The sequence below is a fragment of the Gorilla gorilla genome, chromosome 22 (genome assembly GCF_029281585.2).
Source record: "Gorilla gorilla gorilla isolate KB3781 chromosome 22, NHGRI_mGorGor1-v2.1_pri, whole genome shotgun sequence".
Taxonomy (NCBI): domain Eukaryota; kingdom Metazoa; phylum Chordata; class Mammalia; order Primates; family Hominidae; genus Gorilla; species Gorilla gorilla.
In genome coordinates this window covers 5907099-5933682 of record NC_073246.2, presented here as the reverse complement: position 1 = coordinate 5933682, position 26584 = coordinate 5907099, and the positions used below count along the sequence as shown (strand labels likewise).

Sequence of the window (26584 nt, the reverse complement as noted above, 5' to 3'; positions counted from 1 at the left end):
AAATGATTGAAGATAATAGGAGTTCATGAGCCAATATTAATAGTAAGTAAGTTTAACATGTGAAAGAAGTGTTCTTGCTTACAAAAGAAAGCAGAGGGCTAACTGGTAAATGTGGTGGGAATGCGAGAGCTGGAAATGCATCATTTGCAACCAAAAGAAAGCATGTTAAAATGGCATCATCAGGCAGTAAGTTTGTTGTTGTTGTTGCTGTTGTTGTTGTTGCTGTTTTTTGAGACAGAGTCTATCTCTGTCACCCAGGCTGGAGTGTAGTAGCATGAGTTCGACTCACTGCAACCTCTGCCTCCCAGGTTCAAGTGATTCTCCTCTCAGCATCCTGAGTAGCTGGGATTACATGGCACCCACTACCATGCCTGGCTAATTTTTGTATTTTTAGTACAGACAGGGTTTCACCATGTTGGCCAGGCTGATCTTGAACTCCTGACGTCAACTGATCCACCCACTTCAGCCTCCCAAAGTGCTGGGATTACAGGTGTGAGCCACCACACCCGGGCTAGGGAGTAAGTTTTTCAAATCTAGAAGGAAATTCTGAGGAAAAGCAAGATATTTGCATGGTCTTAAAGTATCCTCACATACTGCTTTATTAGATACAAAGGAGTGGGGAATAGAAATTGGGCAACAGCCTGACCACGTGATTCTCATGAGGGAAAGTGGAATAATGTGTGCTTCCAGCTGTGATACCCTGAGGATGGATCAGCACTTTGCAGTATTCTGGCCAATAATGCATGCCTCTCATCTAATTATAAGGGGTTATCAAAAACAACATGGGGAAATTTCTGTTTGAAAAAAGAAAAAAAGAAGTATATCGAGAAGAACTCTATTCTTCAAAAATACCAATGACAAAAGCTAAATCCTAGAATCTACTTGGAGGAAGGGGTAGGCTATGAAGGACATAAGATCAAATGACATAAGTGGAATATGGCTAGTACATTAGATAAACATACGACATTGATGTAAGTTTAGGAAGTTGATAGCAGGATTGTGATTTTTTTAAGAATATTCCTACTATTAAGAAATACATACTGAAATGGTGGTAAAAAGGCACAACGTATGTAATTAACCCTCAAATAGTAGGGGGTTGGGGGAATAAAGACACACACACAGACACACACAGATACACACACACACACACACACACACACACACAGAGAAAGCGAGAGAGGGCATGCCCAATGATAATGAAATGCTAACAACTGATAAATCTGAGTAAATGGGATACACGTATTATTTTTATTTTTTCCAACTTTTAGAGTTTGAACGTATTTTCAAGTAAAAACTTTCTAAAAACGCATAATATACCAATGAACAGACATTCCTGAGATAAAAATAGGAAAAAAAAAACCCATCTGACAATGACTGTTTTACAATAAAGATCCTGAAAAGATCACCCCCACTCCAGCTCACCAGGGAGCAGCCCCAAACTAGACTGACAGCCCTGTGGGGGCACACTGATTTGCCCCAACATCTCCAGCCTTCACTACAGTGATGTTCGCACACAGTAAACACTCAAATGTTAAATGCAAACAAATGAGCAAATTATGACTCAAGACTACAGAGAGAACTACAGAAGAATTCAACAGCAGAGAAAGATGATCATTCTTCAAATGGTTCAAAGGACAAACCTTTCGATCCATGAAAAACTCTATGGTAACTGTTTCTGTACTTACTTTGTGTTAGGCATTGTGCTGGGCACTTTATGGATACCACTTCATTAAATCCAACATCCCTGTGAGGTAAGTACCGTTAACCTTCTATACACTGACTTAGGGAAGTTCAACAGGTAGCCAAAGATCATCAATTTAGTAACTGAAAAAACTGCAATTTGACTCCACAGCATAAGCTTTGAACCACCACACTATAGTGCCTTCATAGAGCAGAATAAAAAGATTAAGTATCCAATAGTATTCCCAGAATTTATGTAATTCTCTCACTCTCAAAAGAGAATAGCAGATTACAAAGAGCAAATCGAAAAGAAGCACACCAAAGGGGAGACACAACAAGCTGAGAAAGACACCCAGAATTCTCTACCAGTTCTCAAGACAATGAAAACCATAATAAAGAAGATTAAGAGCAAGAGACAAAAATTATCCAGTAGTTACTAGATATTATTAGAGAGTGTAAAGAAGGTAATTTTTTAAGTGAATATATTTTTTTAAAAAGGTGCTGGGGCGGGGGGTGGGGACGGGGATGGGGATTCACACATCTCCCAAAGCTTTCAGGAAGAAAAAAAGGATTATGATTAAATTTTTTCAAGTTAAGATTTTTCTCGTGACAGCATAAACTGAAAAAACTGAAGAAAATGTTTTCAGAGTATAAAAAAGAAAAATTTGTAATATGAAACATTATACTGTGCCAAGTTCTTATAGCCTAAAAGGAACAGTCTCTTTCTGACATGTAGGGTTTCAAAAAATTTATAATTATTTTTAAAGGATCACAACCGAGACTCCAAAAGATTGAGGGTAAAGTTGGAATTAACAGAGGAAATATATTTTTGCAAGAAAATTGTGACAAGGTTTACAATCTAGGTTAATCGAATCAGAGAAAAGGGGAATAAAAACTTCATTTTCAGTGGGGAATGGGAGAAAATTTATATCTTTAATATTTATAATCATTTACATTCACAAAATGAGATTCTGAATTATAAATCATTGCAGGAAGTAAAAGAAGAGAAAAATAGAAAGAAATTATAAGAAAAATTTTGCCTCAAAACAGCCAAGCATTTCAATTGCAACCATCAATCCAAACAGTGAACTCTATTAAGCTTTCAAAAGATACATTTTTATAACACAAAAGAATCCAAAATAAGATGTGAAAAGATAACCATTCAACTGTTAAACTAACACCCTACGTGGCCATAGTGTCAGGCAAAGCAAAATACCTGCCCTTCCTGATCCCTCAACAAAAAACACGTTACATAGAATAAAGAACAATTTTATACTGGTAAAAAGCACAATATATTAACACTGTTGCTAAATAACAGCCACAAGTTATTTGTTTAAAAATATGATAAATTGATAGGAACAATTAATAGTGGTCAGTTGTAACTTGTTGAATCAACAAGTCAAAAAATAAGGTAAAAGGACTTCATCTAACTAAATGAAATTAATAAACACATGCTACACCTTTAAAAAGTCAATACTTCAAGTATCAAAACATTTATTTTAAAAAACCTACCTTAGTTAAATTCTCTGATTAAATGAAATGAAAGCATAAATTAACATACTTCAGCACAACTTAAAAAAACATAGTTATTAGCTAAGGTATATACATACATAAAGTTACAAATACAATAAACTTGGCTTCAGCCAAAGCTATAGCCTAAGGTAAACTTATAGTCTTAAATGTCCTTTTTCCTTAGGAAAGAAAATGAATTACAAATTCAACTTCGTATTAAAGTAAAAAGGCAAGTAGAGGAACTGAGTGAAGATAAGAGTGTAAATATACAAATCAGTCAAACAGCAGAGTTTTTCCTTTCCAGTGATAAGTCATTCAGCAAGAGAAGGAATCTGAACTACCTGAGGAAGCAGGCCAGAGTTCATCACAATCCTTCAGCCCTCAGGCCCCACTTCCCAGGTAGCCACAGCTGAGCACAGTTACCCAGCAGCTCTTTTTCCCCCAAGGAGAGAAAGCCCCTCCCCTCAACCCCCACCACTCAGGCAGATGTCTAGTAGAACTTGCTGAAGACCACAGCAGAACCTGGTAATACTGCTTGCAGTTCTAGGTGCCAAACCTCACTGGCGAGGACAGGGTGCAGGTACAGGATCTCTCTGCGTCTGCTCCCACCTCCTCCCCACGCCAGGGACCAGGGGTTCTGGCCACATCACCCTCCTTTCCCAGGCCCTCCACCTCCTCCCTAGAGAAAGCAGTTCCGAGAAGGGCAATGACAATGCTGTGCCTTCCACTCCCGCACACGGGCCATCACGCCCTCTCCAGCTCCAGGGAAAACCCGCTCCAGGCCCATGCAGCACCTGAGGGTCATCTCCATCCCTCAACCTCGCGACACCAGCAGCCCAGGAAGACTAAGCTTAAAAGCTAAACCGCACCTTGGATTCCAAGGGCTATCTCCACTACCCCACTGCCCCCAACCCGGCTCTGAACACCTCACCCTGAAGGGGCAGAAGCCAAGTGAGGTAGGAAGTTAGTTAATGAGTTCATCGGCATTTTTTATAATAGCTCAAAATTTTAAAGGACCCAAATGTTCACCAACAGGTGATTCAATACACAAATTGTGGTATCTCCAGCACTCAGTAATACAAAAGAATCACTACTGATCTGTGCAGCAATAGGGATGAATTTCAAAATAATTACACCGAGTTAAAGAAGCCAGACCAAAAACGAGTATATACTATATGAAGCTTTTATTAAAAATTCTAGGAAGTGAATACTAATCTATAGTGAAAAAGCAGACTAGGAAGACAGAGGGTTTGGGTTTGAACAGCCACAAAGCAAGCCAAGAGGCACCAGGAAACTTTGACGGTGATGACTATGTTCATTATCTTGAAGAGTGTACAGTTTACTGTATGTCAGTTATATGTCAATAAAGCTGCTTTTAAAAAGGTGATGGTAATATATAGATTTGAATAGATATCCGATTTGTCTGTTCTCCATATAAAACATACAGAGGATTTTAAAAAGTAAATAAACAACTTACTTTGCATTTCCAGCCATTGGTTGGTACAGATTTCATAATTCGTTGAAGACAAAAAGTATGATACCCTTTGTCACACGTGTCACACACTAGCATCTTGCTATCTTCTCCCGATTGTCTAAAAAGTAAGATAGCATTAATGATGGCTTATCTTTAAACTTATGTTTTGCAACATAAGTAATCATGAAAATCATCAGTCCTGGGAACTGCACAGTTCATAAATACCTCAATATCTGTTTTGTCTCTGCAGATAGTAACAGAGGTAACCCTGCTATAAGGATTGCCTCCTAAATGGTGATCTTTACTCAATGCTCACCTACGGTTAACTTGCTCTAGCCATTTTAGGATTCCTGCAAAGGAGGAAGGGTTGAGGCAAGATGAATAGCCTCTGATCTTTACTTTTAAAATATAATTTTTGAGAGGAAGGCGTTATAACTGCTAGGTGCTACTGTGTGGAAAGAACAAATCTTGGCACAGCAAATTGAAAAGACTGTCATATAACGTAAAGAGGATCAAATTTGGCATCAGATCTCTATTTGTATTCAGGCTGCTGTTTTCTAGCTGTGTCACTAAACAACTTAGACTAAAGCTCTCTGAGTTTCAGGTATAAAACGGGAATAATAAACATTACTGTGATAATTAAATGTAATGCAGTTTCAAGTGCTTAGGATGTCTATTAAGCAATTAAACGCTGAATAATTATTTCAAAAGATGAACCTTGTCATAATTATTAAGAATTATAATTGAAAACCTAAAACCTTTCTTTAAACACTCTTCTGCCCCCAAAGATTGGGCCCCTGTCCTACAGCGTTATCTCTGTTGAGATTTTTGACTATAATCACTTTCAGATACTATGATTTTAAATTCAAGAGGAGGGGAAGAGAAAAAACGGGGAAAGCAAGAAGAGCTGAGAGAGGAATCTCTGAATGAAATCTGTGGGATAAACAGAAGTCAACAGGAAGATGGGTCAGTTGGCCTCCAATTATTATTCAGTTCAACCTCTCCATAAAAAGTCACATGTTTTATCTCTTCAGCTACATGGAAAGATCTTGGAGGACAAGTACTCTTCCTTCAAGTTCTTTTAATCCTTCCCAAGAAACTGAGTGCAGATACAAGGTATCGAATAAATGTTTACTGAATATTTTATCTAATTTTTACCAAAATATGAAGGTACGTATTCCTATTTATGTCACGTAACTCTAAGATATTGATGCTTATTTCTTATAAAACTAAATAATAAAAACAGGCTGATCATGGCAGTTGGGCATAATTCTTGCTGGTTTCAACAAAAATTCTCAGCCTGTAAATGAAGATGCTGGTAACATCCCCAAATTATCATGCTCATTAGAATCATGGGGGTGCAAGCGGAAATCACAGAAAAGACTGGAGAAATGACCAAGAGATGAAATACAATAGGAAAAGATAACCCCCTTACAAATTTTTAAATGCCACATATTTCATTTTCGAATTATGCTGACCAGGATCTACTCAAGGTGCCTTTTAGAGAGATGCAGATGTACATTAAAATAATAGTAGAAATTGTCCTTCCTGGAATGGAAATTCAAACACATGACTGACGTTTTGGCTCAACTCTAATTCTTCTACGTCTGTAGTAACAGGTTTAAATCCTATCACATCCCCTCCCCGGTGCCCCTGAAGACAAGCTACTTTATTCTTCTCATGCTTGTTTTAAATTGTTAATATCACTTATTTTTTAAACTGTTGGTAAATTTAAATTAGCTCTTTAGACTACCAGAGCAATTTAAATGATTAAAATCAGTTTTGTTTAGACTTCTTTCAAAATAATATAAACGTTAATATCCAGTAATTTTCTTAAGTATGATGAAGTCACTCTGAATGAATACAGCCAAAATATGAACAACCTCTATTATATTACACAAACCTTTAGCGTCTAGTAATAGGGTCCCTCTTAAACCCAATACACAGCTTTGAATTGAAATGAAAACTTACTTGCAATTCTGGCACACTTTGCACTCAGGACATTGCCAACCTGCACGTTTTAATGGAGTAACCGCTATATCCAGGCACATTCCATGATAGTGCTGACCACAAGTAATACAAAAGAACTGATCTAAGAGGTCTCCCGGGCTGTCGCACACTGCACAGTTTGCATCTTCCTTCGCTATAATTAACAGTAAAACAATGAAATTGTTGTATAAGAATTTAAATTTTTTCTGACTATACAGTAAAATCATTTGAAAGGATTTGCATCATGAACCTTTCAGACATTTGAAGTTATTCACCTTGAATTGTCATCTAATCAGAAAGAGGTATCAATAAAAACACTGTAGGGTATTTAATCTAAATGTAACCACATTAAATTTAATCGTATAGTTTTGCAATTATTTGTGGCTATATCTACTTGAGACCATAAGCAAGTCTTCTTTAATTTTCTATTCCTAATGCCAATGATAATGCTGGACACCTAATTAATGCTCAATATATGCTCACTGGAAAGAACCAAACAAGGAAAATACCAACTGAGAAATGCTTTGCAGTGTAACATAAACATTTTCTTTGAATGTTAAATATATTTTGAAATTACAAAATCAGACAAGAGACAAAATTAAGAAACGTTAATATCAATTAGACTAAGATGCTTCTTAAGCATAAACAGACTATTCAAATCACATAAGGGCTTTTTTTTAATTACTGGAAAATGTCTTATGTGGAAGAACATTAAAGACAGAAGCTACATATTCATACACAAACACATTACTTAATATACTAATTATATATTCTTCTATATTAATTTCTAGTTGTAAAAGCATTAAAATCCACATCATTATGGGCATCATCCATCCCTAAATGTGGATTAAAAGAAAATGTACTAACACTTCTTTTACCATATAAAACAGAAAATATAAGGATAAACTGCCCTGCCAAATATACAGTTAAACTTATGCATATTGCAAAATAAGAAGGAAAATAATGTATTCTAAAATCATACCAATCTTAGATAATGTATAAAAAATATGCCTGTATATAACAAGTATCACAAAGTATATGAATCTTTTCATTTTTCGAAGGTTTGATCATTCCTATCTACTATTCTGACTCATATGTTCTTTCTTTTCCAGTCAAGCTTATCATACCAACCTTTGATAATATATATAAAATATGCCTGTATTTAACAAGTATCACAAAGTACATGAACCATTTTTTTTCCCTTCTTTTTTGAGACAGTTTCACTCTGTCACCAAGGCTAGAGAGCAATGGCGCGATCTAGGCTTACTGTAACCTCCGCCTCCCAGGTTCAAGGGATTCTCACGCCTCAGCCTCCCCAGTAGCTGGGATTACAGGCGTGTGCCACCATGCCCACCTAACTTTTATATTTTTAGTAGAGACGGTGTTTCGCCACATAGCCCAGGCTGGTCTCAAACTCCTGAGCTCAAGCAATCCTCCTGCCTCACCCTCCCAAAGTGCTGGGATTACAGGTGTGAGCTACCGCACTCAGACTTTTTTCCATTTTTTGAAAGTTTGGTCAATCCTATCAATTTCTCTCTGACTCATACATTCTTTCTTTTCCAGTCAAGCATCTTGAAACAGAGTAAAAATATATTTCTTTTATTTGTACCGGAGTCTGCAAACTTTTCCTGAAAAGGGCCAGATAGTAAATATTTTAGGCTTTGTGAGCCATAGCAGTCTCTGACAAAAAGTCAGACCTTTTGTTTTTATTTACACTCTTTTAAAAATGTAAAAATAATTCCTTGCTTGAGGGCAGTACAAAAACAGGCTTCAAAATGTGGACGCTGGCTGGACCTCTGACATACTTCACGAAGGCTGGCTTAGCACCTAATACTCATCTGAAGCTACATTAGTGAGGCTGCCAATGCCCATAGGAAACCCGATTTAGTCTTTGGCTTTTTGCACTTTGCAGCATTTGCATTGCTAGCCACTCCCACATTAAAACGCCCCTTTCCTTAGTTTCTATCACGGCAACTCTCTCCTAATTTCTCCTTAGTTTTCCCCCACTTTCATCTCATCCTCCTTTGTTGGCTTTTGTACCTATACAATCTTTCTAAATGCTGGAGTTTCTTAGGATTTCATCCTTTTCCTTCTTTCCTAATCCCCCATAGTTTCCCTTTGTGATCACATCAACTCTCATGCCATAAAATGCCACCATGATTCCTAAATCTGTATTATTGGCCCTAGAATTCTTTCATAAACCCCAAACCTTTATTCTTCAAGTCTTACTGGATCTCAATAGCCAGGTGTTCTAAACACTCAATCTCAACTGCTCTAAAGTGAAACTTTTTTAAAAACCCGAAACATCATCCATTTTTCTCAAGAATAGATAAAGGCAGAAACCTTAGTATCATTGTTGACTCTGAACTCAGCCCTGACCCAACACATCCAGCCAGATCCCAATTCTTATGTATTAAACTTCCTACACATCATTCTTCCTTATATGTTTATAGTTTAGTCTATCATATTAGGTTGGTGCAAAAGTAACTGCAGTTTTTGGCATTACTTTTAATGGCGAAGACTGCAATTACCTTTGCACCTACCTAATACTCTGTCTCGCTAACTGCAGTATCTTCTGCATCAAATCATCTCTACTTACGGTTCTGACATCCTCTCTAAATCATTTTCTACACATCCAGAACAATCTTTCAAAAATGTAAATCTAATTGTTAACCTCTTTATAAATTAAAACTCCACCAATACCTCATTTTTCACCTAAAAGAAAATCAGAATTTTCAAGTATGAGGCAAAAAGGTCCTTATCTCCCTTTCCAACTGAATCTCAGAACCACTCACTATTTCGTGGTCATGGTGGGTTGTCTGCCATGCACCTCACATAACATGCTATTCATGTCTGTGTGCTTTTACACATTCTGTTCCCTCTGCTTGAAATTTTGTTTTTCTGCTGTGCTCCCAGACTTCAAAACTCTGCTCATGGCTGGGAACAGAGGCTCACGCCTGTAATCCCAGCACTCTGGGAGGCCAAAGCAGATGGATAACTTGAGGTCAGGAGTTCGAGACCAGCCGGGCCAACATGGTGAAACCCCATCTCTACTAAAAATACAAAATTAGCAGGGTGTGGTGGCACACGCCTGTCCCAGCTACTCAGGAGGCTGAGGCAGGAGAATCGCTTGAACCCAGGAGATGGAGGCTGCAGTGACTAGAGTTTGTGCCATGGCACTACAGCCTGGGGGACAGAGTGAGACCCTGTCTCAAAAAAAAACTCTGCACATTATTTCCTGAATACCTATTACCACACCCAAATACCCATTTAGTTGTTGAATATTACTTTTACCCATATGCTTACAAGAAACTTCTGTTACATAATCATTTATTTACAGCACAACTCTGTGAATCCTTGAAGGACAGGGGCCTTAACTTTTTTAAATTTTTATCCCCAACTGCCTAACATGAATCAAGTCTTATTGAACATATTTTAAGTGAAGGACTTACTGCTAAAATCACTTTTAAATGGCTCTTTAAGTGATAGGCATTTAAAATAAATCATTAATCTAACAATGGAAGCATCATAAATCGGTTCATTTTTGATAGAAAAGACATAACTGGGGTGTTATGTTTCTTAATATTAAGAGAGTACTAGTATTTATCTTTCAAAATATGTACATTGAAAAATTGATCTCTTTTTGCTCACCGTAAAACTTTTAAAAATTGGGGGAATACTCAACTAATTATCAGAAACTAATTATCAGATAATCAATTCATTTTTCTATTATACTCTCCTAAGAACACTAAAATGCTTCTGTGAAACTTTCTAGAGTTTGCTCCCCTGACACTTCAAGTTGCCATGGTAGCTACTAGCGACATGTGGTTTCTGAACAAGTGAAATGTAATTAGTTCAAATCGAGGTATGCAGTAAGCATAAAATGCACACTGGATTCCAAAATCTTAATGGGGAAAAAGTATCTCAAAATTTGAAATATTACTATTTTGGATTACTGAATTAAATAAAATTTACTACAATTGTTCCCAAATGTTTCCTTTTCCTCAAATTTTTAACATACCCACTAGAAAAATTACTTATGTTGCTCACATTATATTTATACTGCACAGCACTGTTATATACAACAAAGTTCACTCTGCAACAAGACAACTGTCATTGTCACAAAAATCACTTTTTAGACTATGATGATCTCCACCAATTCCTTACTGACAACCTTGCTGTCTTATCTGATTACTATGGATCATTGGTAATAAATTAGTCAAAGAAAAACATCCATGTAATACATCTGGTGCAAAAGCACTTAATATGCCTTATGTGGAAAACAATATTATTTTTAAAAGCACTACACAAAGAAATGAGGTTGGTTCCAACCCTCCCAGTCAGGGAGAAGATGTGTGGGAATACTGAAACAACCTTATGGAGGTCATGTATAAGAAGATTATCGATACTACTGGATAGGTTTGGTGTCATCACAGAAATTAAATATGAATATTTAGACACACATGTCTGTAAGCCAGAGACATTAAGTTTAAAGCAATAATCAACTAAGAAATTTTTCTTTAAACAGTTGAAAAAGCAAAAAGACAGGCTATAACTAAAGATAATTTAAGAGGGGAGAGGAGTAAAATCCAGGTCTATTTGGCTTCTAAGATCAGGCTCTTGACTACTAATCAAATTGACTCCTCAGTAAACTTTACTAGTGATCAATGAAAGTGATGAGTATTTGAGTATACACAAAAGTAGACATGAAATGCCAACAGTGGCATACAGTGAAGCTAAATGGAGTAAAGGGAGCAAGGTTCTTATGGCAGGAGAAAAGTGAGAGGAAACAAAATGATCATCTTTAGAGAAGGTCATTTCCTAAGAGACAGCTGCAAAAAGAGAAGAGATAAATAAAAAAGACAAAAACATTGAGTTTAAATTAGAACATAGCTTATCACAGATCCTTAAACTTGATGAAACTATTGGTTAAGAAAGCCCAGACAACACATAAGAATAAAAGCATTGGTGAACAGCAAGAAAAGTCAAAATAGCTGTCATATAGTGTAAATTGAAGAAGGACCAAATCAGCATTGCTTTCTAATTTCCATCACACCCTACCATCTGCCAATTTTCATTACTGGCAGGACACTGGGCTGAGTGATTTGTCTATAAAAGAGAATCTCTGGAAAGAAAAAATAAATCATGGATGTCATCCAAAGAGGCTAGACCATATCATTGGCAGGTAGATAAGAAAGGTCAGAAGACTGACAGAATTTAGGGTAAAAGAAAAGCAGCAGGACTTAATGCCAAGAAATACAAAGATAACCAAAGAAAAGAGGCTGGAGTTAAAGCTTAAGTGAAGTAAAAGGAATTAAAGCTAAATGATGAGTAAATATATTGAGGAACAGGGGGTGAATTAAGATATGTAGCATTTCCATGTTTAAACCTTGCAAAAACTTCTCATTGCAGACTGAACAGAACCCAAACTCCTTCCCTTGCTTACAAGCCTACATGATCTAGCCTTTGTTCACCTTGATGATGTCTCTACTACCCCCACCTAGTAGGCTACTATGCTCCAAGTAAAATGACATGCTGTCTGTTCATGAATCATGCCAAGTCCACTCCTCAAGGTCTGTGTAGTGGTCTGTTCCCTCTCCCTGGAATGTTCTTTCCTCTTATCTTGCATGATTGGCTTCTTACCATTCACTTTTCCTATTCAGGAAGTATATCTGGTTGTATCTCCTAGATGGATTTTTAGTGTAAAATTTCCAGACATGGTTAATGTATCCTTGTATCATCATGAAAATAATGTTGCAACAATGACCAGCCATTTACCTATGACAGAGCACCCTAAAAGTGTTTCCTGATGAAAATCTTGGCCTTCTTCACAGCTACTCTCTTTAGTGGATTTCTTTATAATGAGATGCATGATTTTGTTAAATTTCTCAACTTTTATAAAAAGATGTCAACCTTACTCCTAACTCAGTCAACTATCACAGCTACTGCTCTGCCCTTTAGGAAGCAACAGAAAATACATATACTCAATATGTATTATCATTCTCATAACTTAAGCCTTAGATAGGAGGTAAAATAACTACCCTTTTTAAAGCAATTAATATATACAAGGCACAATGTTATGTGAATTCCATTCATTGTTTTCATTTAACCCTCATAATAACACTATGATTTCAGACAGTATCATTTTAAAAGCATAAAAAGTAACTTCTGCCATGACACACAATTAGGATAGGAAGAAATATTTATAAAAGATGTTAAAAAGGTGACAAAACATCCTACCTTCAATATTCTTTAAATTATATCCTTGGAACTTAATCCAAGATTATGATCGTCTTAACAGATGTGTCAGAACGCTGTGTAGTTAGAATGCACTGTTTAAGATCCCCAAGGAGGCCGGGCACGATGGCTCACACCTCTGTATCCCAGCAGTTTGGGAGGCTGAGATGGGCAGATCATGAGGTCAGGAGTCTGAGACAAATCTAGCCAACATAGCGAAACCCCGTCTCTACTAAAAATACAAAAAATTAGCCGGGTGTTATGGTGTGCGCCTGTAATCCCACCTACTTGGGAGGCTGAGGCAGGAGAAATCGCCTGAACCCGGAAAGTGGAGTTTGCAGTGAGCCAAAGCCATGCCACTGCATTCCAGCCAGGGTGACAGAGCGAGACTCCGTCTCAAAAAAAAAAAAAAAAGAAATCTAATTTAGTCATTTAGGCCTTGATTTTATACCACTGACTTAGTTTGAAGGCTGCTATTAGAAACAGCCCTATGAAACTGGTATTTTTCTACTGCAAGTTGGCTACTTTAAGACAATTTTTCATTGCATTCTATCAAGGGATGTCTTATTATTATGCCATTATATCAAGTGATGTTATAAATAGTAAGAATCAGATTAAGGGCTCATATGTCCTTCTTTGTATTGACTGTTGAAAAGGTATGGGGCCAAATTTGTGGTTTGCCTGGAATTACATATTTTTGGGGGGTCTCTCTATTGTCTTCATATTTATCCTATCTAAATTTTCCATTGCCAAATTTCCTTACTTATTTTTAGTTTTATCCTATTGCTCATGTATTTTTATGAGTCTCCATAAGTCTATTTTGGAAAAAGGCAGAGTACTCATAATTTTAGTATATCTTTTAGCTTTATGTTGCCATAAACCTTTCATTATATACATGGTCAACAACAGCAAATTATCTTACCTCAGTATTTAGTTTATTATTTTACAAACTGATTTATGATTGCTAACATGTAATTGAAGGTATACACTATTAGAACACAGTTTTCAGTAGAAAGTAGCACTGCCATTGAGTAAAAAAATGTTCTAACATTAGAGCAACATTCTTATACAAGTTTGCATGTTGTTTACTGAGGTCTAAAGCATGACTACACAAAAGGCTGAATAAAATTCAGATTCTTACATACACATACAATTGTTTTATTGAGATGACAAAGTATATTTATTATGCCACCCAGAATATAATCCACTCTGATAACTGCCAGTTTATGCACTTGCTGAAGTAACTCAGTACATAAATAGTAGCCACAACAGTTGCTGTGCATGAAAGTTCTTCTCTTCCAGATTGAAGAGTGTACAATCTAAAGCATTTTAAAACTTTAAATCCCTTATTAGCTTAAACATAATTTAAAATTTTAGTTTGCCTTACCTATAATTTGTCTGTACACTAGGTTACTAAGGGTGATATGATTACATATGTGGACACAAAATAATTTTAATGGAAAATGAAATTAGGGTACTCAACAAAGATAAAGGGTAATGATCATGTACACTAACCGTATTTGAGATTAGTTTAAGCCTGGGGTAGCTATACTTATGTTTCACAGACCTGGAGAAGATAGGAAAAAAAGCTTTTATCAACATTGCTAAGGAACAGGTAAAAGCTAACATTAGGTAACTAAGAGGTGACATAAAAAAGACTGAATAAAATATCATGGAGGTTTCATAATAAGATTGGAAATTCAATAGACTAGGAGAAAAAAGATCCCAAAATATACATGCTCATTGGGAAAACACATAGTAAGAAAAAGGAGAGATCTCTATTTAATGATACAATAGTAGAGTTATAATTTCCTGTACAATGTAAATTTCAAGCATTTAAACATTTTCATTGAATTATAAAATACTATTTGGAAAAGAAAGAAAAACAGCACAACTGCAGATTACAGATGACTAAGATAGATGAATCATGAAAATGTGCCAGCAGAGATTTCTATCACACCTATCAGGGATACACAATTTCCAAGAATTTCAGAAGTATTTGGTGTTCCTATTAATGTAAATCCTGAAATAACACCTGAGTGAACTGTCTTCTAATTCTTCAACTGGATGGCTTTTTAGTGTAAAAGATGTTGAATACTGATTGGCTTTTTAATAATTTTATAGTATATGTCAGAAATACTGCACAGTCCCTATTTACATCTTTCTACAGTGGTTTTTAAAATGTTTTAAGAATAAAAAACATGCAAACTTTATTTGATTTTTCTGAGGAAATAACTTTTTGGATTTAATTTCAATGAAACCGTTGATAACATTTCCCTCCCCAGCAATCTCTGGCAACGATCCCTCAGATTTTAAAGATTACGTATTATTACCTTTTAATACAAGTAGAATAGCACTCAGGGAATTTACAACATTTGTTATTTTCAGTAAATACATTGGTTGAAGTTTGAAAGTCTATCCGTAGTGAACTTATATCTTTCAGGAGCTTGGTCAATGTGTTCTGGACAAAGCAGGAAGATGTGACTGAAATCCTGAAAGGAGCCGGCTCCTGCAGCACAAGGATAATGATACATCTGGGTAAATTTCTCTTCACAGCATTTGATAGTGGCCCCAAAGTGCTTACAAGATGCACATCGCTGAAAGGGGTAAAGGAGAGAAATCTCTTTATAAAACCTTGAAAAGGAATATTCAAATATAAGCTGGGAAGGTATAAAAAACTCTCTGTACATCACAAGTAAACAAATTGAACCTGCAAAATATTAAACAAAAGATTCGTTAAAAATAATAAAATCTACATTACTCAATTTAGTGCCTCGTGTGCTACGAACTCATCCTTCCATTCAAATTAGAAAGTTATAATTTCGTTCCTTATATTTTCAAAAATAAATTGTGAAGCATTTTTGAAACAAAACCTAAAGATTTTTTTTTAAAGCAAATAGTAATATGGTTAAAGGGGCAGGTTTCTATATTGAGGATTATTATAAAGTTTTTAAATCCCACCAAAACTAGTAATAGGAACATATATTATTTATGAGACATATTACTATTTTTTACCCTGCCTAAAAATAAATACAAAATAAACTCATCAATTATAAGTTAACAGGGACACAAATGGTTAAAGACTCACAAAAAAAAAACAAAACTACATACTTCAGTGTAGCAATCAACTTCAAATTTCTTAACAAAAGATGGAAATGTGGGGGAAAAAAATTAGTCATCTGGTATCTTTCCCATTTCAACCTGCCTCCATTATCTTGCAAGTGGTAAAACGCACAGAAATAAGCCCCAAAGAAGAGGGGCAGTCTAGGGCAAGTGAACACATAAGAAGTCAGAAGAAATTATGTAAAATGTTGCATTTACTTATTCAGTTTTCCCTTAGAATGATTCACAAACTCTTCCTCATTCTCCCAAGCCCATTTTGAGCAGCATTTTCTTTGAAGAGAGTCGGATGGGCCCTGTACTATACAGTATTAAATCTCTCTGTGGGAAATGACTATCTAACATAAATTTTTGTTTACACCGTTACATGGTACCTACTTGCTTATGCCATTACATGATCAGTTTACCTTTTTCTCATCCTAATCCAAGATCCTTCAATTGAGGCAGCATACTATCTTTGTATCCAAAGCACCAAAAACGTTGCTTCAAACAGGCCCTAATAGATAGGTGTTCCTATACATATACCAAAAAGACTTAACTTTTGGTGATCTTGTTTGTGAGTGTGGCTCATAAACAGCTTTGCTGAGATAACTGGAGCCTCACGTAGCAGAGACAGTTGGACCCTGCTAACATTACTGTGGATATCTTCACATGTTACTACACTGACTTTATATTCTGCTAATTAACCAGGGACTACAGTAGTTAAAAATTATAATTGTTTTCAAAGTTTTATGTGTAAATCTGTATCTCACATACTATCAAACTCTTCATCACTGTCATCAGTCTACTGCATTGAATCAACGTAACAAAGCTAAATGACTCCTGAGGGCTGAATCAGAAAGAAGAAAAGAAAGAGATACAAAACTTTGGCCGGCCTGGTGGCTCACACCTGTAATCCCGGCACTTTGGAAGGCCAAGGCGGGCAGATCACGAGGTCAGGAGATCGAGACCATCCTGGCTGACACAGTGAAACTCCATCTCTACTGAAAATACAAAAAATTAGCCGGACGTGGTGGTGGGCACCTGTAGTTCCAGCTACTCAGGAGGCTGAAGCAGGAGAAGCTTCTAAATAACTCATAAACACTAATTACTGTTGTGACACTTTAATTTTATATAATATTTATAAGTATACAGAATAACATTTCAGTGCTATTTTGGCACTCAAGGGTATTAATGCATTAGAAACACAGAAAAAAATAAGTATTTGTCTTCATTGATAAAGTGTAATAACCAGCTTTTACAAAACAGGTAATTTTTTATATTGTAACTCCCAAGGTATCTAAATATGTTTAGTGCATTAACAGAACCCAGAATTAACTGCAAATACAACACCTTGGTAGTCTAAATGTCCAAACAGAAAGGTCACGTAAATGTCGAAAGAAAAAGTACAATCTGTTGAAAAATGTTTATAACAACTCATTAACATAACTAATTTCTGCTAAATTGTTAAAATCTAAAATCGCTTATTTTGATACCATATGGCAAGTTTTGCAGAAGCCTTTTGCACTAAAAATAATCTTGGCAGATAAAATATAATGAGAGGTAAGTATATAATAACAGAAAAGAATTTAAATTGACCAGCTTCTCAATGTCTTTCTCATTTTAGAAACACCAATATGTTCTCTTAATCGTATCTGCAATGAAAAATATTATATTAGCTAAACTATTATGAAAAGTACTGGAATATATCTAACATACTAATTTACAATATCATATAAAGATATCAGCGAATAAAAGAAGGAAAATAAAACACTACATTTAGGGGAACGCCTCAAACCAATATGTTACAATTAAATAGCTAATGAAGAGCACTCAGCATTAAAAGAAAATATTTACTATATATACACAGTCTGGAATGTATTTTCCTACACCAAATAAAAAGTACTTGTAAAATCATAGACAATATCAAAGAATAGATTTCTACAGGGATCTTCTCAAATGTCAACACTCTTATACACTACACATAAAAGAAATCAAGCAAGTTAAAATATTAATAATATAAGTAATATATAATACATAAGTAACAATTACAAAGCAAATTAACATTTGGGGAGGAGGGATAAAGTAAACAGCTCTTGGCCGGGCATGGTGGCTTACGCTTTTAACACCAGCACTTTCGGAGGCTGAGGCAGGTGGATCATTTGAGCTCAGGAGTTCGAAACCAGCTTGGGCAACATGGTGAAACTCCATCTCTACAAAAAATACAATAATTAGGTAGGCATGGTGGCATGCACCTATAGTCCCAGCTACTCATGAGCCTGGGGTGGGAAAATTGCTTGAGCCCAGGAGGTTGAGGCTGCAGTGAGCTGTGATCACGCTACTGCACTCTAGCCTGGGCAACAAAAGTGAGAACCTGTCTATAAAAATTAAAAAAAAAAAGCCCTTAAATGGTTTATCAACTAAATGGTTTATTTGAATCAATAATGAAAATTCCTAGACAGCATTTTTTCTTTTTACTTCTATTCATCATTAAAAAGACAAGGAGTAAGAAAAGGAAAAAAAGTAACATGTTATAATAATATTTTCCCATATTAATCCAAGAATACAATAACAACAACAAAAACTCAGTGAGAACTCATATTACCAATTTTAAGAATGAGTCTGAGGAATTTTGAAAACTTTTATTTAATAGATTGAAATAATCTGTCAAAATGTATCTATAAAACACAACAGAATGAACAAAATTTCTGAGATTAAAGTTGTATCATAAAAAAAACCAAGAAGTTAAATATTCCACAGTTCATTTAATTAATTATCCGGTATTTATTCTGTACCAACTATAGCAATGGTTTTAGGCTACGTGCTCTAATAAATAAGTATTGTAAGGCTCCCCATGCTCCAAATTTGTTTTTAATCTTCACCAACCTGTTTTCAGTGTTAGGCAACTAGGATTCTCCCAGGATGCAGTAATAAAGAACAAAGATGGAAAGCAAGAGAAAGAGGTAGAATGACATGAAAATCTGATCCAGAAGGTGCAACGTCTGTTTTACATGAGTACCAGAAAGGGAGAAAATAGGAGGGATTATAATCACCAAAATTCTAAAGGAAAAGTTATGTATATATCTAATAATAAAAGCTAACATTTAATTAAGCATAATCCTCATTCAACAGATGAGGGACCTAAAACCCAAAGAGTCATTATCACTGTTCCACTTATCTCTATATCCCTACAAAAATACTCACTCTTGATCTGTAACAATGCCTCCTTAAACTCCCTGAATGGCAGCTTCAGGTAAAAACTTCCCAGAAAGTTTGAAATAACAAGGATAAAAGGAAAACTCTTGGAGCCACATAAAAAAGAAAACAGATCATTACAAAAAAAGAAGAATCGGGCATCAGTTCTCATTACCAATACTGAATTAAAAAGAAACCCCCAAAAAATCATTATTTTCCTAGGTCTATAAAAATTATTTAAAACTAAATTTTAATGTCTGTTAAGCTAACATTCAAGTCCATGGATAACAAATGTAAATAGGTTAAATTCTCTAGTAAAAGGCAGCAACTTTCAAAATATGCGAAATATACTACTTAACACATACACATATTTTACATGTAACTATACTACAGACTTCATTTATGTATGTGTGTGTGTGTACACGTATATAATATAAAATGAATGAAATACTTTGAATATTTGTCCCCGCCAAAATTTCATGTTGAAATGTAATCCCCGATGTTGGAGGTGGGGCCTTATGGGAGGTGTTTGGGTCATGGGGGCAAATCCCTCATGGTTTGGTGCTGTCCTTGCGATAACGAGTGAGTTCTCACAAGATCTGGTTGTTCAAAAGTGTATGGCATCTCCACCCGTCTCCTTTGCTCCTGTTCTTGCTATGTGAGATGCCTGCTCCCCCTTCTCCTTCCACCATTATTTCAAACTTTTTTTTTAAATTTATTATTTATTATTTTTTTTTCTTTTTGAGACAGAGTTTCACTCTGTTGCCCAGGCTGAAGTGCAATGGCCCGATCTCGGCTCACTGCAACCTCCGCCCCCCAGGTTCAAGCGATTCTCCTGCCTCAGTCTCCTGAGTAGCTGGGATTACAGGCACCTGCTACCGCACCCAGCTAAATGATTTCAAACTTCTTGAAGCCCTCACCAGAAGCAGATGCCAGCACCACACTTCCTGTACTGTCTGCAGAATCATGAGCCAATTAAACCTCTTTTTGTTATCAATTACCCAGCGACAGGTATTTCTTTACAGCAACACAGGAGCGGCTATATATATATATATACTCACACATATGCACAATGCACAGTGACATACACAATTCAAAAACAGACTTGAGGGGAAAAAACACAAACGCTATCCAAAAAATGCAGGTACAGCAATAATTTCAAAGAAACAGAATTTAAACTAAAAAGCAGTGAACAAGTCAAAGATAATAATTCATAATAACGTAAGTTTTATGTTACAGTGTAAATTCCAAAAGAAGCCATAGTCATTAAAATTTATACACCTAATAAATATATGTCACATGTAGAAAGTAAAGCTGAGTAGAAATAACATGCATAGATTAGACTTTAACATAGCTCTCAAATCAGGATGTTAAGTAGATATGAAATAAATAATAACAATGATCGGGTTTGATTCAAACAGACACATAAAATACACACAGATCTCTGAATTCCAAAAATAGAGAAAACATTCTATTCAAATGTACATAGAATTTTCAAAAAAAAATTCACTTGTATGGTCATAAAGAAATGTCCACATATTTTAAAAAGCAGGTATTTCCTAGGTTATATCCAGCAAAAGCAGATGCGTCCCTAGACCTAATACAATAAAAATTAGAAATTCTCAATATAAGGATAAACTTCCAAATCTATCCACTGGCAAAATTTAAAAGTCCTTTCTATATAACGGCAGAGTTTCAATCAAGAAGAAAAATCATGTATTATTTTTAAATGATTAAGAAACATCAAAAAAATCTCTGAGACGTGGCAAATGTGGTATTCAGAGGAAAAAAATATAGTTTCAAACATGCAAAACTGTAAGACTAAAGAATTACAATAAATAATGCCGGATTCAAAAATTAAGCCAATAAGAATCAACATATAATCCATGAGATTCGCAATCTAGGGAAGTAAACCCACCCTAATACTGTGTTTATTAAAATGCTGTTAATGAGATCCGAGGTTTAAACAACTGTTCACTTTAGAAAGTGAAATAAAGCTGACTGAAATAAAACCTAATCTATGAAATTATTCTGTATATGAATTGACCTGAAGTAATGAACAGTTCAATGACTGACTCATGACTCTTGTTCTGGTCCAGGCTAATCATTCTAGTTGGCATACTATTAAACACACATTTCTGATTGAAACATCTGCTAAAAAAATAACATCAAACGACATTACAAAATCAAAATGGAGACTGCTAAGAGTAGGATTTTTCTCCTGCCAGTACCTTTCCTTTCTGCCACATCCTCCTCCCTGCTGCCACAGCAATCTTTCTAAAGGAATACAAATATATTCTGAATCACACGCAAACCCCTCAATACAGAATGTGTGGTAGGCAGTATTCTAAAATGCCCGCATACCACCAACCCCACCAAATTTCCTACCCTAATACAGAGGCTGTAAATATGATGAAATATCATGGCAAGGATGATGCCATTAATATATTATATGGCAAAGGAATTCTGCAGATGTGATTAAAGCCACCAATCAACTGCCTTTCAATTAATCAAAAGGGAGATTTGCCTAATCTAATCAAATAACCTCTTTGAAAGCAGAGTTTTCTCCAGCTAGTAGCAAAAGGGAAATTCATAGCAAGGGAACATTTCAATACACTGTTGCTATCTTTGAAGATAAAAAGAGCCAGGAGCAAAAACCAAAGAGTGGCCTCTAGGAACTGAGAGTGACCCAAGCCAATAGGCAGTAAGAAAATGGTGAGCTCAGCAGGGTGTGGTGGCTCATGCCTGTAATCCCAGCACTTTGGGAGGCCAAGGCAGGCGGATCACGAGGTCATGAGATCGAGACCATCCTGGCTAACACGGTAAAACCCCGTTTCTACTAAAAATACAAAAAAAAAAGAAAAAAATTAGCCGGCGTGGTGGTGCACGCCTGTAATCCCGGCCAATTGGGAGGCTGAGGCACAAGAATCACTTGAACCCAGGAGGCAGAGGTTGCAGTGAGCCAAGACTGCACCACTGCACTCCAGCCTGTGCGACAGAGCAAGACTCTGTCTCAAAAAAAAAAAAAAGAAAAAGAAAAAGAAAATGGCGAGCTCAGCCCTACTACTGCATAGAACTGAATTCCTCCCACACTTGAGTGCACCAGAAGAGGATTCACCCCTGGAGCCTCCACCCAGGTAACACCTTGATTTGAATCTTGTGAGACCTTAAACAGAGAGCAGAGTTGAGCCTGCCCTGAGTTCTGACCTAAGTAAATGGGTGCTGTTTTAAGATATTAAGTTTATGGTAACTGCTTTATAATAATAGATAACAAATAGAGCAGCATTTCAAGGCCCTCCATGCTTTGGTCTCTGCCAAATCACTATTAGATTTTTAAGATTTTTTTTTACACATTATACTTACATTACACAATGTCTTAACACTATGAAGTAAAAATGTAAATATTTTAAACTCTGGCTTGGAAATGAGGAGGCAGAATCTCAGACATTTTCCTAAAATAAAATAGGAGAGCCAAGCTTTCTGAGTCCACAAAAGTGCCCTCTACCTATTGGGTCAAAGAAAAGTAATTTCTCTATTTGTAACAACATACATAAATTATAAACCCTGAAGAAATAGGTCCCTAATAGCTATAATCTTTAACATAACCATAAATAAAAACATGAATAAATCTGACTACATAAAAATGTAAAGCTTCTATGTGGTGAGAACACACATTACAGAAAAAAAAATCAAATGACAAAAAATAACTTCCAATTTGAATTACAAATATCTGGTATCCTGGATATATACAAATAAAGCATGTAAGTTATAAAAATGAGTATAATTTTAAAATAGACAAGGATATTTTACAGAATTTCATAATTTAAGGAAGACATAAAGTTAGCCAATAAACTATGGGTAATATGCAAGAATCAGTAAGCATTATTATTTGCCAGCAGCTAAGCCAAGTACTTTATAAGAATTACTTTATTCCCATCTATGCCAGGCACAGTGGCTCACGCATGTAATTCCAACACTTTGGAAGGCAGAGGTGGGTGGATCACCTGAGGTCAGGAGTTTTAGACCACCCTGGCCAACATGGTGAGACCCCGTTTCTATTAAAAATACAAAAATTAGCTGGGCCTGGTGGCAGGCGCCTGTAATCCCAGCTACTTGGAAGGCTGAGGCAGGAGAATCAGTTGAACCCAGGAGGTAGAGGTTGCAGTGAGCTGAGATCATGCCACTGCACTCTAGCCTGGGCAACAGAGTGAGACTCCATCTCAAAAACAAAAACAAAAACAAAAAAAAGAAATTACTTTATTCCCATCTAACCACCACCACTTTAGGTAGATATCACTATTTTTCATTTTACAAATGAAGCAGAGAGGTTAAATTTCCTTGTTCAAGTCCATAGAGTCAGGAAATGAAAAAGGAACTGAACTCAAGGAGTTCATAATTATTTATATACAAGTAATAAAGACAAATTCATCGACTATAGAAATGTACTGAGTATTTTGTCTGGTTTACATAATGGTTTTTATTTAGGTTGTAAGAAAATAACATATAACCAGGCACGGTGGCTCGTGCATGTAATCCCAGCACTTTGGGAGGCCAAGGCAGGTGGATCACTTGAGACCAGGAGTTCGAGACCAACCTGGCCAACATGGTGAAACCCCATTTCTACCAAAAAAAAAAATACAAAAATTAGCCAGGCGTGGTGGTGCACACCTGTAATCCTAGCTACTCGAGAGGCTGAGGCAGGAGAATCGCTTGAACCCGGGAGGTGGAGGTTGCAGTGAGCCAAGATTGCGCCACTGCACTCCAGCCTGGGTGACAGAGCTGGACTTTGTCTCAACAAAATAAAAAAGAAAGTAAGAAAAGAAAGTAACCACTTTGGGGTTAGAATCCATAAAATACTCTCAGTGTTAACCAAAAGAAATGTACTGCAGTGTTCACAGAACACAATTCATAATGACCTCAAATTGAAAGTCCTCAAAATGCCCAATGGTAAAATAAATAAATTATAGTACTCTTAACAACAGAATACTATATATCAATGAGAAAAATAAACGACTGGAAGGAACAATTTGGATTTATCTCACAAATATATACGTGAAAGATGACAGAAAACAGTACTTAGTAGCTCAATTATAAGAAGTACAAAGCCAATTACGCAAAGTACAAACATAGGCAAGACTCACCTATGTTGTTACTAGATGATAGTGAATGTCTCTGGGGAGTTAGGAATAGTAACCAACAGGAGGCTTGAATGGAATGTCTGGGGCACTATTATTTGTTTCCTGATGTGATTTTGGTATACAGTTTCTAATGTTTTGGGTATTCCTAGAAATGTGTACCTATTATTCACTTGCTCTATATATAGCAAAGTGAATTTTATATATAATTCTTTAACATATTTTTAGAAAAATTAAGTTTTTTTAGAAAATTAAGAGAATTTTAGATAAAAACTCAACTTTTAATGGAAAATATTTTCCTTTTTCTTTCTCACATGAAATCCTATATCAAGGTTAGTATCCTACCTGGCATCTCTCCAATACTGGGTTAACAGTTTTTCTTCTCAAGTAACCTGTATTATATTAAGATGATATTAACTGAAATAATCAGATAGATGAATGCACCATAAAGCAAATTCTAAGATATCTGTCCTTAGCCAAAAGCAGAAAAGGGATACACATAACTTCCACATAAAACATCCACCCCCATTTTTTTGGTTATTCTTAAAAGCTCATAATGTATACAATGATAAAATTTATTGTTTCAAATTAGGGTTTATTAATTTAACATGTTTATTAAATATTAATTTAAATTAATTTTTATTAATTTAAAATATTAAATTATTAAATTATTAAATATTATTTAATTAATATTAATTAAATATTAATTTAAACATGTTTGCTTAACACAATTTTAAAGTTAATAAGAAAACACTGCATATTACAGAAGAGTTAAATACTTCAAAAAGTGGGAACAAATTTAAAAGCTTTCATTTGAGTAGGAGTAAACACAGACACACTAAGAATCTAGTTGGATACACTTAAATCATGTCTTTTAAGAACATAAGAACAGATTATTTGCTTCCTCTTTAGTCCAAAACCTTGGTGTAATTTTAGTCCAAATTTGAAACTAACAGAAGAATATTCAGCTTCTTAAAAGTTTTATTTCAAGAACAGTAAAAGAACTTCTGGTCTTACAAACATTACACAGATAAAACGAGTTTCTCCAAACAGATGTATGTAAAAATCTAGTACATATACCCCCAAGTTGAGTCAATAAGGTGAACCAGATTCTGGTTGAATGGAATCCTTGAAATATAACTTTGGTGAACAAACTGTTTGTGTTTTCCACTTTTCTTAGAAAAGAAGTGATAAAGCAGATTTCCAGTACCTGCCAGCTGACAAAATGTTACTTACCAGGTAAAAACCACTACCAAAAATCAGAATCACAGAAGGGCTATCAGTAAAATTATTAATGCCACAAATTAACATGATGTTAACAGCTGAATTATGCATCAAAAGAGTATTTGTATAATCACAGCAAATAACTCAAATCTTTTACATCACTAGTAAACTCAAAAAAGATAGCAAAAAGCAACAACATTAAATTTCATTATTGATCTACTATCTTTAACTATTTAATACTAGTACACTTAGTTTTAATTACTTTGAAATTGAAACAAAAACAATAATCTTTTCTTCTTTTAATGACCTTTTCAGTTATAGGAAAGATGATATTAAAAGAAAATATACAACTATAGCTTAGCTACAGGTATAAAATTGTTTTAAAGATATGTAATTGTGCTACTGAATTAAACTGAAAACATAAATATCAACTCATGATTTTGAAAAAAAATCTTTTTTATGTTTGGTTTTAGTAAAAGGAGAGACAAGTCAGAAGAACAGAAAATACAGAAACAGGCAAACTTTCCCATATTCAATTAGTTTTTGACCAAGGGGCCAAGATAATTCAAGAGAGCAATAAATAATCTTTTAGAATGATGTTGGAACTGCCAAATAATTCATATGGAAAACAAAGAAACATGAATCTTATCTCGTATTCTCTTATCATGTGTAATTTAACCATAAATGGATTTTTTAAACCTACAAGTAACACTGCGGCAAGCAAAGATTTTTTAATAAAGCACAAAGAGCATAATTTTTTCAACTTACAAAAAATTAACAAATAACAAATGTCATCAATATGAAACCCTCTGCTGTTCAATAAACATTGCTAAATAAATGAAAACAAGTCACACATTAGGCAAAAATATTTATAAAATGCATCTCCAATAACTGACTTGTGTGAATAATATATAAAAAAAATCTTACAACTCAAGAAGATGACAAGCAAATCAACTGGAAAAAAATGGTGGTAGAGACAAAATACTTTAACAGACATGTCACCAAAGATACACAAATGGCAAAAAAACACATAAAAAGA

The 26584-nt window shown here is 35.3% G+C and overlaps 1 protein-coding gene across 1 annotated transcript in view; it reads right to left on the bottom strand.

The window, feature by feature from the left end:
- Window positions 1–6649: 6649 nt before the first annotated feature.
- LOC129530569 (uncharacterized) overlaps window positions 6650–26584 on the bottom strand; it is a 53562-nt gene continuing 33627 nt past the window's right edge. Inside the window, exons 4-5 of the mRNA XM_055377338.1 lie at window positions 15327–15489; window positions 6650–6809 (exon numbers count right to left, since the gene is read on the bottom strand). Of these exons, the coding sequence (XP_055233313.1) occupies window positions 6759–6809; window positions 15327–15489 (214 nt within the window). The 3' untranslated portion in view covers window positions 6650–6758. The remainder of the gene's footprint in view (window positions 6810–15326; window positions 15490–26584) is intronic.